Source organism: Blennius ocellaris, assembly GCF_963422515.1.
Source record: "Blennius ocellaris genome assembly, chromosome: 17".
Taxonomy (NCBI): domain Eukaryota; kingdom Metazoa; phylum Chordata; class Actinopteri; order Blenniiformes; family Blenniidae; genus Blennius; species Blennius ocellaris.
The window spans coordinates 20,224,724-20,241,189 of NC_137666.1; the positions used below are offsets into that span (position 1 = coordinate 20,224,724).

Below are 16,466 nucleotides of genomic sequence, written 5' to 3' on the forward strand. Positions count from 1 at the left end.
TGTTGATATATTGTGGATGAGTTGTTGCTTTGCACTCTCATTAATTGCTCTTTCAGGATAAGGAAAGTCAGCGTGACCCCCGTAGTGTCGTTGATCTTCCAGGAAGCAGAACAAAGAGGAAGCTTTCATTCACCACAGACTCAAAGTCCATCAATCACAGTGACACTTAACCTCTGAACCCACAGAGGCAATAAACACAAGTCATCATTGTAAGAATTTTCAAAAGGTTTATTACTTGTGCAATATTTTGGGCTTTCCAGTATGTTAAAAAATATGTCTGACGAGCGACACACATCTAAAATATACTGGTTCTGTTTCTTTTAGCTTCTGTAGTCTGTAGCAAAATGGTCGGCCTTTACATTCCTGTCAGCATATTGCTCCTATATCTGAAGATAAAACACAGTTACATTCCCTTTAAAACACCTACCCTAAGAAGACGACGTATACCTACTTCAATATGTCAAAGAATGTACTAACATCGAATAAAGTGATGGATTTGTTCTTAATCAAATACTCGTAGCTACGGTTACAAAGTGAATAGTCAGATCAAGATCACCAAACTACAGCAGTCAGCACTCGACACACACACAGATCTCATTTACATCTAAAGTCAATGTGCACAAAATACAGTCGCTACCATTAGTTAGAGTAATAGTAGTAGTAGTAGTATAGTAGTAGTAGTATGGCACACATGAGCTAAATACTTCATACAGCATTTGGAAACATCTGTCCTGATGTGATGTGCAGATGAAGCCATGGGCATCTGGACGGCGAGGGCTTGGAGCCAGAGAGTAAATTAATCATCGCGATTAAAAATCAGTATTTACAAAGCTGGAAACGTGTTGACAGTCGTATCCTGAGGGGGAAATTTGACATTTAAAACCCGTCTGCCGCCAACAGTTATTGTATATTCTGGTTATTTTCCAGGCAGGTTGACTCGACATGTAAATGTTTGTTTTTTTTAAAGGCGAGATTTAAAAGAAGATTGAGGAAACAATAGCAGCTTTGGTCCGTGTTCAGTTACAGTTATTACTTAACATGAGTCAGAACAAGCTTCCTCACCTTCAAAATAAAAAGAGAATCCACCATGTGAGTTTTTCTGGAAAACTCTGGCTCCAAGCCCGAGAGCTGGGGTTTGGGAATCTGTTGTGTTCTATCTTACTCTCCTCTTCTTCGTCTCCTCCTGTCTCCCTCTCTCTCTCTCTCTCTCTCTCTCTCTCTCTCTCTCTCTCTCTCTCTCTCTCTCTCTCTATCCTGGCGTTGTGCTCTCCTCTCTGAACTCGCTGTCTCTCCTCCGGGTCCGGACACACTCACAGAAACAGTGTGTTTCACAGGAGACGCTCAGTTGGAGTCCTGCATGTCCACCCCGGAGGCCTCGTCTTCGCCCACGCTCGACGCCTCGGCGCCTGGAAGAACATGGAGACTCAGAGGTCAACCAACTGGAGGTGGACGCGGGGTCGCACGGCTCACGGTCGGTCACATGTCACACAAAAGGACACTCAGCTCCGCGTACTTCTATTTAAGGAATCTAACAATGATGCAATATCACCCAATGACATAATAACAATGAATAATCAAAGATAACGATCAATAAGGTCTTTCACAACCCAAAACTTAATAACTTCCGATAACAAAATGAATTATAACCAATAATGAAATAACATATAACATAGTAACAAACAAAAACATAAGAAAAAAACAATAACATAATAAACTATAATGTAATAACAACCAAAAACATAATAATAAACAATAACACAATTATAACCAATAACATATTAATATTTATTTTGTAAAATTGTATTTCTTCAACAATCATCTGGCAGCCCTCTAAAATCATGTGACTCTAAAATCATCTGGTGACTCTAAAATCCTCTGGCAACTGTCTAAAATCATGTTACTTTAAAATCATGTGACTCTAAAATCATGTGACTCTAAAATCATCTGGTGACTCTAAAATCATCTGGCGAGACCCCAAGTTGAGAATAACTGGTACAACAGGGCAACCTGTAATTTCAGCTGATAAAAAGCGGAAGATCAGCAGAAAGCCTCAATACGGCGACACACAAAGTGCTCCTCGGTCTACGTTGGATTTCAGACGTCTGCAGCGGCACAGCCTGACGCTCCAGGTGGAAACACTCACTTCCAGCTTTACTCTGTCATTGCTAAAAGCTGATGAAGCCCACAAATCGAGCCGCCGTGACTCCAACCAGTAGGAGATGTGAGCTGTCAGTCATCTCTCTGTTTCCCCCGGAGTCATGTGACTCCGGCGACGAGACGTTCTGCAGCGGGGCGATCAGATGGACTCGATATTGACGTTCATTTTTCAACTCAGTGGTGCACGTAATCGCAAATTGGTGCCTCGGCGTGTCACCGCCGCCCGTCTGCTCCAGACTGTTTACATTGTTTAGTTCACCTCATTCGATGGCGCGTGCTTCATTAGTATCGAGGAGAGACGACAGGACGCCACATTCATACAGACGTATGCTAATTCCTGACGGAAAAATGCAAATGAACTGACATGAACGTGAGCTCCATGGAGTTTATCAGGTTTTTTTTAGAGGAAACAACAGGAAGGATTTTGACACACAATGTGAAGTACTTGGAATGTATTTGCATGTTTCTGTGGAACATCAGAGAAATCTTTTTTTTTAATTAACTGGAAAAAAAAAATGTATGTCTCACTGTCACGTTACCGTTAAGCTGAACTCCTGTTTACTGGGGAAAGCCTCATCACACCTGAAGTAATCCCGAAAGGGTTCAAGTGAAAATGAAAAGCTTCAGTTGCGTTTCGAGAGTCCGTTTATACGACAACGGTGCTCCGTGGAAACAGACATTGTTTTCAGGATGTTGTCATGGAAACGTGAAACGATAGGAGTTTTGTTTTGTTATGAAGGGTTAAAATGGCACCAGAGACAGTGTTATGAAGCAGTGAAACCGTCCTGACCGTGAGCCGAGCCGAGGAAACGGTTAGACGATCTCAGAATTCGTCTGCAGGAGGAAAAAGGACGATGTTGTAGAGTCGGAGGCGACGTGTTCAGCAAGGAACTCCAAACTTTATCCTCCATAAACCCACACTTCTCAGTAACTCTTCTTCTCTCTCTCTCTCTCCAACATGAGAGCGCAGCGCCACACGCTGGTACACCAGAATACTACCGACCGGAAACCCAACCTCTCTACAAAATAAAGTTCCACCACTGTGGTGATCAGTTAAGGTCATGATTCACCCAGTTACTGTGGGGTGGTGGGGAACTTTATTTTGTAGAGAGGAAGTAGTTTTGTTGTTCCAGCGTGTGTGAAGCTCCGTTGGGGAGACGAGAGAAAGAAAGAGAGAAAAGAAAAGCGTTTGTGAGAAGTGTGTTGGAATGGAGGATAAAGTTCGACTCCCGTTCATCGGCTCGACACCTCCAACATTTTATTTTGAAACAATTTATCAAAGTTTTTATGTTGAAGTATATCTATCTCTTATTGTATTTTATTTATTTCTTGTTTTCAAAAGATTGAGTGCAGTACAACAGTTTATTTCTCACATTACAAGATATTTCGTATATTTAACAGGAGACTCTTATTTTTTTAAAACATGTTCAATAAATGCTGTTCCAAATTCAAAGAGATAATTGTGTAATTAACTGTGATTTCAGTAAATAATCGGGATTATGATTTTTTTTAATAACCAAGCAGCCCTGGCAGGAGGCGTCAGGAAAAGTTACCAGAGGGAGAACTGGCCCGTGGCGGCCAAGCGTTCATAGCCACGTGGCTTTTTGATCCTTGGCCGTGTCGCTCTTCCTTGTCATTGTGAAGCAGAATTCACCAGGCGGTGGATCATTCACCAACTAACAGGGAAGGTGACAGGTTAAGTTTTACCCTGCCGCTGATGTGTGGTTGCATTAATAATCCACGTAGAGTGAACGTGTACGGGATGTAGAGGTTGGGCCTCGCCGTCACCTGTGGTCTGTTCTCCAGGGACCTTCCTGTCGGCTTTGGCGTCCGGTGAGCCGGGATCGTCCGGCGGCCAGCGCAGCTCGCCGCTCTCCACCTCGCTGGCGTCGGTGGGCTCCACCACGATGGAGGGGAGCCTCTTGGACAGCTTGGGATACCTTTCATGGGTCTCCGGAAAGATCTGGTGAGAGCTTATGTAAGGTCAGGATATCCGGGGGGGGAGGAAAATACCAGAACTCATTCCACATGTAGACGAACAGCAATGCGGTGAAAATTGGATTAGGAGAAATATGTGCGCGAGATCAAAAGTCCCAGACGTACATGTGAGGATTACTGCCCTCGTCTGTTTCTCTGTTGAATCTAAACTGTGCTTTAAGACAGTTCATAACCAAGGCTGCAGCAGAAATCCATGTGTGTTAACAGAGGAGAGGTGGTGGAGCTGCCAGTAAACGCTCGCAGTAAATGGCATTCTGGAAAGATGTCTGACAGCAGCGTTGGTGTCCCCACATAAAGGACAGACTGTCAAACAACACATCGCTTTCTAAGTGGCCTTAATGGCTCCATCAGCCTCGGTTTGCACCAGGAATCAGAAATCGTTCGCCTTTTCTCTTCACTGTGAGACCCCCAAAGTAAAGATGCCGAAACTGTGCTTCAGTCTTTATTATGTAAGTTGCTGGAATAACGAACAAACGACATGTTGGCTTTGGTGCCGTCCGCCTTTTAATAGAGACGAGAACAGTGTTCTCAAATAACTGGTGCATTTGTGTTTTCATTTCGGAAAAGTTCCGTGTTTACACGGCAACATTTTAAAAAGGATGTCCATTTTCATGGAAATGGCAGAAATGCTGAAAACGGTGTTGTTTTCCAGTTTGGCCAGTAGTGGGCGCTGTTGTTTGTTTTGTAATGAAACCACATTCTCGTGTTCGCTTTAGCATTATCTGACACTGGTTTCAACTGTTACTAATTTCACTAAACGGTGTTTTATTGGGGGGAACGGTGTGTCATGATGTTGAAATATATAAAATATGTGCTATAAATACAGAAAATTTAAATGTCTGACAAGTATATACTCTAAACCAAAGTGATATTTATTTTCCAATAATTGCCGATAAGATTTGGTGGGTGTGTTTTGAGTTTGATTGACATTTCCAGTGTCTAATAGCTCAGCTCCACCTGCTGAGGACGCGTGGGGAAGGGGGCGTGGCTTAAAGAAATCAATCAAATATCTTAATTGGATACAGAAGTATAAAACAGACATCTACGGGAGAAGAACATTTGGTAATTCATCTCAATAAGTATCAACTTGAAGTATTTGCAGTCGTCTAAATTGTTGATGATTTGGGGAGGGGAACGTGCCGACGCTTGCAGCGCGGCCAGCGTGGAGCCCACAGCGGCTATTAGAGGGAGCATAAGTGGCCTCTTTGCAGCCGACGATGATACGCTGTGTCGGCGAAGCAAATTGCAGGGTAGTAGAAGATAACTCGCTTGTCCCTTCGGCTCAGCTGGATGAGACGTTTACCATTTACTCACAGCAGGACCGAGTCCAGCTAATGACCTGAGTCGCGTCAGCCCACATCTCTTGCTCATCGCTGGTCTGACTCACCGTCGTGAGCTTTCTGCTCCAATAAAACAAAAGCCGCATTGAAATCGGGGGAAACGCGCACGCGAGCATTGGGGAAGGATACTGCGTCCTGGTCTCCCCCGGCTCCGGCCCCGCTGAAGTCCTCCGTCCCCGGCTCCAGAGAGTTCATCACCTCGGTCATCCTGCGGGAGAAATGGCCACCGATCAATAAGCCGTCAACACTCCGGTGTGATGTGAAACGCCGGATAACAAAAAGTGCACAGGCTGATTTCCCTGGTCGCCTGCAGAGCTGGTTATCATTCACACTGTTTGTCACTCACCCTGGAGCCAGTATTTACTGGACCAGTCAGTCTTGTTTCTCATCATGGCCGACTCCGTATTTGCCAACAACAATGGACAATTACAGTCGACGAGCCAAATCACACGGCTAAAGAACAGCAGGCGGAGGTCAATCAGTTCACGCAGCAACAACTGCAATCAGCCACATCAGGAGCCCGATAACCTCTACAGATGTGGTTTCTTCTCGAGAGCCACAAATGTAGAAAACGAGTTTAGTAACAATGTCTAAACTGAAATGTGACTTTCTTTCAGAGTATGATCGGTTTACACGACAATGATTCAAGTGAAAAAACATCGTTTTTGAGCTTTTGTTTCCGAAATGGTTCACACTTGCATGGATATGGACCTTCTACTGGATAGACGGCCAAGTTGGATTGTTTTTACGACGACTGTCAATGATAAAACTAACGAGTTCCAGGAGAACCTGGAGTCATGACATGACGGAGGGAAACATTGTTGTGATTGTGCAGCGACTGAGCATGTGCACAACTACTAGTCACTACCAATGTGGTCGGCAAGCACAGTGGCAGCGTTTCCGTTTCATTCATCTACACGCGTTTTAAAAATATGCTTTTCCCCCAGTTTCCATAGAGATGAGATTAGAAAATGTTGGTTTTCAGTTGTGTTGTAAACAGACCCCCATAAGACACCTAAAAATATTGCTGAATAAACAGGGCCTATGTTTTTCCACCTGTGTCCTGTCAGTCCCTTCCTCTAAGTGTGTATTTAAGCTCCCTGCCAGTCGGTCGGGCCATTTGCATTGTTAGGTTGCCTTTTTTTGAGTTTTGATCTTGTGATTCTTTCCTCCTGGTCCAAATGCATCAATGAGTCCATGACCTCAAGACCTAAATGACCGGTTCACATATTTTCCGATAGCCTGCAGCAGACCAGGAACATCCCATCACGTCCCACAGGAGCTGCCGGTCTGGAGACACTGTGACTCAGTCGTTGTCAAACTCCCTCAAATCCTCAAACTTGGCAGTTTCTCTGCTTGTCACATCAAATTTGAGGACAAAATGTTCACTTGCTAAAAAATAATCAACCCACTAACAGGTAACGTGAGCTCCTGATCGTGGCTCCTGCCAGCACTTCTAATGTTTAATAATTAGCGTGTATCGACTTATACGTGCGGGTTTTCAATTTTGATTGTCCACAAAAAAGCTTTTCTCTTGAACCACAATGAGATTTATCGGATATTTTAGGCAGGAATTGTCACTGAAAAGACATTATGATTTTTTTTTTTTTTAACTCCTGCTCCCTGAAAATGAGTCATGTAATGATGTGCTGTGGCAATAATGATAATAATGACAATAATAATAATAATAATAATAATAATAATAATAATAATAATAATAATAATAATAATAATAATAATAATAATAATAATAATAATAATAATGCTTCAAACTCCAAAAAAGAGATGAAAATAGTTTGGATCTGAGCTTCACTGTGGAGTAGTGATGAGCACCGTCGTCTGTGAGGAGTTTGTCACAGTGGATTTTTTAACAAGTACTCAGACGTCTCTTAAAAATTCACCTGTCAGATTCTGTGACGTGTCAGTATTTATACTGACACCAAAATCTCACCGAGGAATTCTTAGTTCTTTGTCATCAGCTTCAAAATATAGACTCCAATAATGTTGAGTGATTTTTGTCGCTCTCAAACTCACACAGACATTTTGCACCTAAAAACGTCTGCAGCCCCCCAGAATCTCTGATTCACCAAAACGCTGGTGGTTTTCACCAGAAAGTCCCATTTCTGCTTTTCACTGATGTCTGCAAATTGAATTCTCACAACTTCGAATGGAGCCGATCCTCCAGAGCCCAGGCTGAGAACCGCCGGTGTATAAAATGTGTTACAAACGGCAAAAGATTATGGGAACATTTATTACTAGAGTAGAGCTGTTTGACTGGGACTGGAGTGAAGATACACATGAACCAATAAAATCACATAATTCATCAATTAACATTGAATAGTTTGGTTAAAACGCAGCAGAATTATGCAGAACTTGTTACAAGAACAACCAGCAGCACCACCCCCTGGCCTGGCATGCTCACTGCATTGTTTTCAGTTTTCCTGCGTTGCCATGGAAATGGATATCATTTTAAAAATGTTGCCGTAGAAATGGGAAACTTTTCTGAAACTAAGCACTTAAAATGATGCCTTTTCACTTGAAACCTTTCAGTGTAAAGGAGTCATAAACTTGTATTTTTGGTTGACATACTGTAATGTTTCAAACAAATATTGTATTTTTAAACTTCATCCTGTTTTAATTCAGTAAATTTTAAAAGTTAAATAGTTGTTGAGGGTAATAGAGGCTCCAAAAACCAAACCAGCCGAGAACCACTGACGTCAAGTATTCAAGCAGAAGGAGTTTTCCATAGTTTGACATTGTTTGTGCTTTTCCCAGTGTGTTTCAGGGTTTACAGTTACGATGTTACGAAGACGGTTATGATATTAGGTTTGTGTGGCGCTATCTGATCCTGAACCAATCCAGACAAACCAGGTTCATGTGTGGAACCACAAACGTAATCCCACAAATGCCAGTTACAATCAATTAGTTAAGAAACTTATTCAGCACAAAAAAATTTTTTTTTAAATGAGCTAAGAAACTTTAGTTAAACTGAGTTATCAAAAAGAAAAAACCACCACTTTCAATACAATCAGACCAGCCGTTGCTGTTTCCATGGAGATGAGAGATTGAGATTTCATGCCCCTGATTGTCTGAGAGTTGCACTTTGCCAAGCGCACGAGGCCTGCGGCTGATTCGGGGGGGTTTCGTCGGCGCTGGACATTTGAACGAGCTGCCGCAAGACTTTGTTTGTGAAACTTGGGAGGCCGGCCGCAGCAGATCAGACAATGCGGCCTCTATTCCTCTTCAGAGGCCAGCGTCGCTTCACTCCGTTCACTGGTTCAGAGGTTTTGCGTTTGGAGGTCTGCACATGACTTCAGTCTGATCCGGGTTCTCCGAAGACGCGAAGCAGCACAGACGCAGGAATTTAAACATAGTCTTCTTAAACATGGTCTTCTTCTTCTTCAGTCTTCTTCTTCTTCTCCCTCAGCAGTCCAGTAATGGTTTCTTGTTTGAGGCGTGAGGTGTGGACGGGGGTTATCCATGTGTTCAAGTCTGTCTGCTTACAGGAAGACTCGTCACTTCTGCCTCAGCCGAGGCTCCAAATGAGATGAGACTTTTCTATTTACATCTGGAGCTGGGTCAAGACGAGGCGGTCGGAGTTTGGAGTCGTGACTGAATTTCAATGAAGTCGCTATTCACTGTCGCCGCCATAACATTATGACCACATGCCTGGTGTTGTGGAGCTCCCACGTCTCCCGGCTGGACGGAGTATCGACTCCAGCAGACCTCTGAATCAGTGCTGTTTGATCTGCACCGACGTGGCGTCACGTCTCCTTTCAGTCCTGGAGGTTTCCTCTATAGAGTCCCCTCGTGTGTCCAGCACATCCCACAGATGCTTGACTTCAGTGAGACATGGAGAGTTTGAAGATCAGCTAAATGCTTAAACCTGTGGTTTTCTCGTCAACCAGTTTGTATCAGGAGGCATTTCACCACTGAAGGATGTCGTCAGACCACACCACTTCCATAAATGGTGTAAATAATCTGCGACTGAGCTCAGATAAGTGCTGTCAGTCTAAAGTCTCCGACAAACTGCGCGATTCTCTGCCGTCTGAGACAGTCTGAGATGAAAGATCGGATAGTGCGAGAATCGTGAAAATATCCGCAGCCACGCCGGAGATCGGTCAGGAGCCCACGACCATTAACACATTGAGTTTTGACATTTGAGGAGTCGTAGTGGCAAATCCGAATACGTCATCTTACAACAAACGAATAGAAATGCGGTATGACATGATGCAGTTATCCACGCAGCCCTGGAAAAGCACTGGGTACACGCTCAGACCCACGCTGACCGGCGAACAGAATTAGAACAGTGTGGGACACCAAAGAAGAATTGCTTATTGACTTGTTGGAATTTGTCTCCAATAATGAAAACACCACCAGGGCCGGCTTTCTGTCCAGGTTTAGTGCCTTTATTTTTCCTGAATGGATGGAAACACGCTTGTGACGTTTCATTCTTGCGTGGCCACGTCGACCGACATCGCAGATTCTGCTCATACAGTCTGCAAAAGCGATTATTTAAGATCGTCTCGCACGGTTGTGAACAGTGTGAAGGCTTTCACCACCCCGGCGGCCACTTTGTGGGAACCTTAACACCCACGTGGAGGGGAGGAGCCAAAGTTTCCCAGCCGAACGGATCGCCGGTTTAAAGTATTGCATCATTATAAAGAAGTTCCGTGGGTTAGAGAATAATAAGCAGAGCAACGCAGCCTCATGCAGACCTCAGCCTGCGGTCACAACGCCAAACGACGTGGAAGTGAAGTTAGCGCCGGAGTGCTGCAGCATCTCCAGAGCCATGGTGCCGCGATCACGGATTAAATGATCTCATTCCGTCATATTATCCACTTGAGGGAACGACTTATTATATCGTTCCCACGCGTTGTTTTTATTATTTTCTCTATAACCACTCCGGGGGGTCGCGTTCGCTGTAGTTTTCAGAAAACCGGTTCGCATCTCTCCCACCTCGTAGGTAAACAATAACTCCAGCGATAACTCCGCCCCCAGCTGATGACACATCAGACCCTCGCTCTGGCCCAACAAAGATGTAGGGCCGGCTTAGCACCAGTTTAGCTCCTGATTGGCCGGGGCTTTGGTGGTGGAAAGACAAAGAACTGGTGCTAAATCTGGTCCTGGACCAGAACTAGAACCTGGTTCTTTCTGGTGGAAAAGCCTTTGTCAGAACAAAGCTCTGGTGGTGGACAGGGGTCAGAGGTCAGCAGGGACTTCCTGCAGCACCGTGAGCAACAAACTGCCCCGCAATGTGTTTTCTGACAGAACCAGCACCGACTTCTGCTCGCGGATTGAATCGAAGCAAACGTGTCGTTCTTCACGTCTGACCTCCATCAATGAGCGCGAGTCATCAATGTTTGCTGACAGCAAGTCGCCTTCCATCGATCCTGACCGCCGCTGATCGGGAGTAAAGATAAACCAATCATACGTTATTAATCCCTCTGGGTGAAATTCCTTTTTTTTTTCCATATTGACCCATGGGTTATTGTCGTTATGGCGCTCTGGGGAGCTGGTGGGGGTCAAGGGTCATGCTCAGGGAGCCTGTTTGTCCACAATCCACCTTGGTGGTCTGTCCACTAGAATGTCCGTGTTCTCCCGTTGTGTGGTTTCATTAGAAAAACAAACAACAGCACCCACGAGTGGCCCAGCATGAAATTTACATCGTTTTTCAGGGTTAATGCCGTTTTCATGGAAACGGACAGTGTTGCACAAAACTTTTCTGAAACAAAAACGTTTACATATAAGGAGAGTTTTACTCCTTACTGCCGTTGTGAAGCAGAATTCACCAGGCGTTGGATTGATCACCCACTAATAGAGCAGGTGAGCTGAGGCAGGTTAGTTTTACCCTGAAAATAAGTCTTTCTTCATCATGAGTTGTATTCAAAAACAAAAGGGAAAAAAACAACCTTGCTGGGACACAGCATCACCCTGAACCCTCGAGTTCCCATTCTGACAACTCCTCTTATCCCTAAAGCTCTCTGGCGCCCCCTACAGGAAGCCTCCTCCACACTTTGAGAGTCAAAAACTTGAAATCGATGACATTTTTTTTTTTTTTAATCCTTTGATTTTACAAAACAAAAATCTCGTGTCTTGGGCTTTTTTTTTCTTTTGTTGCAAAAATCTTTCAGTACCAACAGACATGATTAAAGCCTGGGAATTACACAAATGACCCAGTTTTACACTCTGTCTTTGTTTTACATGCAATAACACACATATAATATATTGAAAGTTTGAACAACTTCGTCTATTTTCAGATCAACTAAAACTTTAAATGTTTGTTTGTTGCAGCCTGGGAATCAGCTGTAAAAGGCCAAAATCCCAAAAGAGGACACACTCTTGATGTGTTAATCCAGATATTTGTAAAAATTAAAAATTTAAATGTGGGTGTTCTCCCAAATATAGAGAAATGGTCCATCCAGCATCCTCCGCCTCCTCTCTCGTTCTTGCAGTTGGATGAAATCTGTACATCTGTTGTGACCTCACATAGATTAAAATTCCTCCTCTCTCTTTCTGACCATCGTCAGGAGATTCGTCACGGTGGAGGAAGTCCAAACCGGCCTCCTGTAGGTCTGCTCAGCCCTCACCGTTTAAATCCACTTCTTTCTTCTTGCAGAAACAGAGAATTCAGAGAGGATGTAACAGGAGTGACCGCTCTGCTCTCATTGCTTCCACTTCAAACACTTTTTTTTTTTCCTTCTCCATTTGTGCTTCTAAATCAGAGCCAGAAACAGCACCGCCTCCACAAATACAGGTTCCTCTGTTAAAACCAGCGAGTTGTTCGCAGCCCAGGGACACGAAGTAAAGAAAAAACAAAACTCCAATCCAGCCAGAAATAGTGATGTTCTTATTTTGAATTTTTATGCGGCTCCATTGCTCAAGTTCACTGTGGTTCCTTTTGTGTTTGTTGCCCCACATTCATATTTCGTGTTCTATTTTCTCACTTCACTGCTGCTTTATCGACGTGCAAACTTATTTTTACGCACTGCAAATATGCGCATAATTCCGGAGAAGTGCGCGCCGTGCGGGGTTTGAAGGCTTTACCTGCGCAGCTCTCAACAGGTAGGAAGTGGAGAGACTATTAATAGATTTAAACGCCGGTATAATAAAGCCCGGTTTCTCTGCTACACCTACACTCAATGTGCATCTGTACAGACTCATCTGCGCGTTTCTGCCCACGGTCCGTCCGGTGTGGCAAAAAAAAAAAAAAACTACATATAAAAATACAAATAAAAAACTATCTAACATCTCATAACATCATCTACTAGGATCTATAATTCAATTAGTCTATTGCAAAAAAAAGGGGGAAATATAAAAAGAAAATAGGTTGCAGTGTGCTAAATGAAGAATGTTAGAGTGTTTTAGTTTAAGAAAAAGAAAAAGAAGAAGCGCGCAAAGCTCCGTACCTGTCTGCGGGCTGATCCAGTGTCTCAGGTCTCCGTCCTCCTCCTCATCACACTGATGCTGCTGCTGCTGCTGCTGAGGATGAGGAGGGTGAGGATGAAGAGGCTGCTGATGATGATGATGATGATGATGATGATGATGATGATGATGATGATGATGATGATGATGATGATGATGATGCGGGCTGTTGTGGGCGACAGGCGGAGGGGCGCGCGCGGCTCTCCGGTGAAGTTGCCGTGAAAAGTGTTCTGAGTCTGCGCAGTACGACCAGACGAGTGCTGCCTCCAAGGACCGTGGGAAATCACAAAATCCCAACCCAACAGGCACGGCCGATGTTTTGATAGTCACTTGGGCCAGGGATGGAAGCAACACGTTTATTATTCACATCAGCGGAGTTATCGAACAACCGCCGGGGAACTTGGAGAATTACCGGTTTTGAATTTAGAGGTTTTACTTTGTTAGCCTGTGAGAAAAGTGAGATTGGAATGATTAGATGATGCTCTGCAGCAACTGAGTTTGTCTAAACGTTTGACCTAAATGATACTTAAGTTACAGTTTAGTAGAACATTCCAAGTGAAATAATTTTGGTTGATCATAACTGTTATGCCATGAACACATTATTCCCTCTATTGAACACAGAAACTAAATCAAAAGCTTCAGTTTGTGCCTTAAATCTAGCATAAAAGGGAAAGTTTCGAGGTGCACTTGAACGCAGCACAAGACCACGTTTGGAGCGGCTGCTTCTTTTTTAATTGGGAAACTTTTCAGTTGTTTTTCTGTTTTTCCGGTAAGTTTTTCTGATAAATACAGCTAAACTTTGGCTCAAAGACGAGCAAATGTTGTCTCTTTGAGAATGTATTGTTTTATCAGCGATTTTGAACAATATCCATGACTCCAAGTGAAAGAAACACAAAAACAGAAAACTGGAAAATGCTAAATTAAAAAAACACAGAAATATCTCCATGCATGGTATTTAGACTTGTCTCTCTCTCTTTTTTATTTTACCTTTTTCAATTATAGATTTGTGTTTCTTAAATCTCAAGACAGAAGGGATGGGGCAGTTATTACTATGAGCTGTGTCTCCCTCTAGTGTGCAAATACCGCTATGCTACTATTTTCTCTGGAAACAAGATTAGTTGTTTGTTTGTTTTTTAAATCAATTTTAATTTATTGGATACACCAGGAAATTCAGTAATTTCTCCTAATGTGTTTGAAAGACAAATATCAGAGTGTATGTAAGCTTTACAATGAGCTTTAAATTAATGTTGTTTCTGAAAATGACTAATGTAATATTGTTCAGGCTGGTAAACAAATAATGTGTCCAACTACATGTGACTTTGTGTGTAAGTTTTAGAAGTCGTTGATGACTGATTCACTCAATAGGTTGCATCGGTTATTGGAGGAAGATGCTCTATAAACTGGATGTTAGCTTCCCATTGCATTTAGTTTTAGCAATACATTTAGAGATTTTTGTACTTCATTTCATCAATGTGAACATTTTATACCATCTGTCTTTATTTCTTTGCACTAAAAGATTTGAGACCATTGGATTTGTCATTATTTTTAAGGATTTATACAGATAAAGGTTATTTTTAATGGTAATTATGCTGTAGTTTTCCGTCTTTCCCCCCATTAAGCTCAGACTGAGCAGCCGCTGAACTGAAAGACAGAAGAGTGAAAAGAAAATGTGTTTATTGAACTTTAATGACCTGAAATGATCAGTCACACACACACAACTATGTATTATAGTCTTTATTTATTATGTATACCTTTGCAAACATGTTGAGTTGAAGCCGATCAGAATACAAACAGGAGCGGTAACCAAATAAAACTCCAAAGGTCGTTAAAAGCTATTTACACGGCAACTTCAATATTCCCATTTTACAGAGATATTTAAAGAGTGCTCGCTCTCCACAGGTTACTATCGTAGCAAATTAGGTTCTAAGTAGCAAAGTATTATTAAAAAATAGAGTTGCAGCAGTACACTTGCATTTCAGCTTTGCATTGCTAGTATCTCTTTACATTTTAACTACAGCAGTAAGAATATCTGTGATACATGGAAATATACATGTCTATCAGTCATATGCTGTTACTGTATTATCGGTGCACTCTACTTCCAGCTTTATACTGTAAACATATTTTGGAATGTCAGTAACATTTTTCAATCTTTATGCAGCAGTTGTTTTTTTTTTATTGATTTATTTATTTATTTTCTTAACATGATTACGAGCTCAGACAGGACGAGCACAAGTTACTGGATCAGTATCTTTACTATTAAAAACTACAAAATGAGCAATTTGGTAAGCAGGAACAGGAAGTGTTGCACTGGAAGCAAAGATACTGCGTGAAGCTCCACAATAATTACCCCCCGCTTTATTCTTGACGTTCTAATCAGCGAGAACTAAATTTGGGCTCCATTTACACGACAGCGTTTCAAGTGAAAACACATAATTTTTGCATTTTGATTTCTGAAAAATACCACGTTTTCATGGCAACGTTTTGAAAACAATGTCCGTTTCCACGGAAACGACAGAAACGCTGAAGATGATGTAGTATTGATGTTGGGCCACTAGTGGGTGCTGTGGTTTGTTTCTGTAGTGAAAACACACACACACATGCAGCAGAGAACAATCGGCTCTAAAACAGACAGACAACCAGGTTGGATTGTTATTATGGTGACTGTCAAAATAAAAGTACCAAATCCCAGGAGAATAGTCGTGACACTGGAGGAAACTTTGTTCTGATTGTCTCTAGTGAGCATGTGCAGAACTATTAGATACAACTGCTGCGGTGCCGCATTTACAAGGAGTTGGAGCCCGAGTGTTTTACAAAACCTGCGTTTTCCCCCGTCAACACAACAAGTTGTGTTTTCAGGAGCACCGTTGTCGTGTAAACAGACTCACAAATTGCAACAAAAGTGTTGCGTCTTAACTTGAAATGGTTTTTGTGTGAATTGTCCTTCAGTCGAGTCGATGGTCGAGTCTGTGTCCCTTCAGCCCATCCTTTTCACAGGAGTCACTGCAGCTTGCGTCGTGGATTTCACCAGTTTTTTTAATGTTATTGCCTCATTCAGGATTGAAACCTGCGTTCACCCGTGAAGACTTGACCTGAACCAACGCCAGAGAGGGCGTGCAACGCAACACTTACAAACCCCGTCAAATGTCTTGAGATATTGGACACTCTAACACCCTTCAACCCTGACCAGGATGGATGGATGGATGGATGGATCCTCCAATAACAAGTCTATCTGCATGTTGTCATAGCCCAGTGAGACAGGAGCTTTAAATTGCAGTAAAGACACTCGTTTAAACAGCTTAACATCTTCATCACATCGTCAGTGTGGTTTTTTTTTTTTTACCCCCATCAGTCAACAACATGCAGTCCAAGATCTCTCCCATCATCAACTCTGACAAATTCACTCATTAGATTAATAAATTGAATTTGCCTCGACATTTTCCAACTGCTAATATCTCATCATTCTCACTTTCCTGTCAAGTCCTTGTGAAGACGGACATCGTGAGCCGGACATCCGCTAACTGTGGCTGACGAGGGGGGGATGTGTTT

At 42.7% G+C, this 16,466-nt stretch overlaps 1 protein-coding gene across 1 annotated transcript; it reads right to left on the bottom strand.

Moving 5' to 3' along the window:
• Positions 1-1,341: 1,341 nt before the first annotated feature.
• On the bottom strand, positions 1,342-12,969 carry LOC308142584 (protein LBH-like; the record flags this gene model as incomplete). Its single annotated transcript, XM_080513082.1, has 4 exons — positions 12,905-12,969; positions 5,625-5,703; positions 3,946-4,120; positions 1,342-1,406 (listed from the first exon to the last, which is right to left on the bottom strand). The coding sequence occupies exons 2-4, from the start codon at positions 5,700-5,702 to the stop codon at positions 1,342-1,344; spliced, it is 318 nt and encodes a 105-aa protein (XP_080369208.1). The 5' UTR covers position 5,703; positions 12,905-12,969.
• Positions 12,970-16,466: the final 3,497 nt, after the last annotated feature.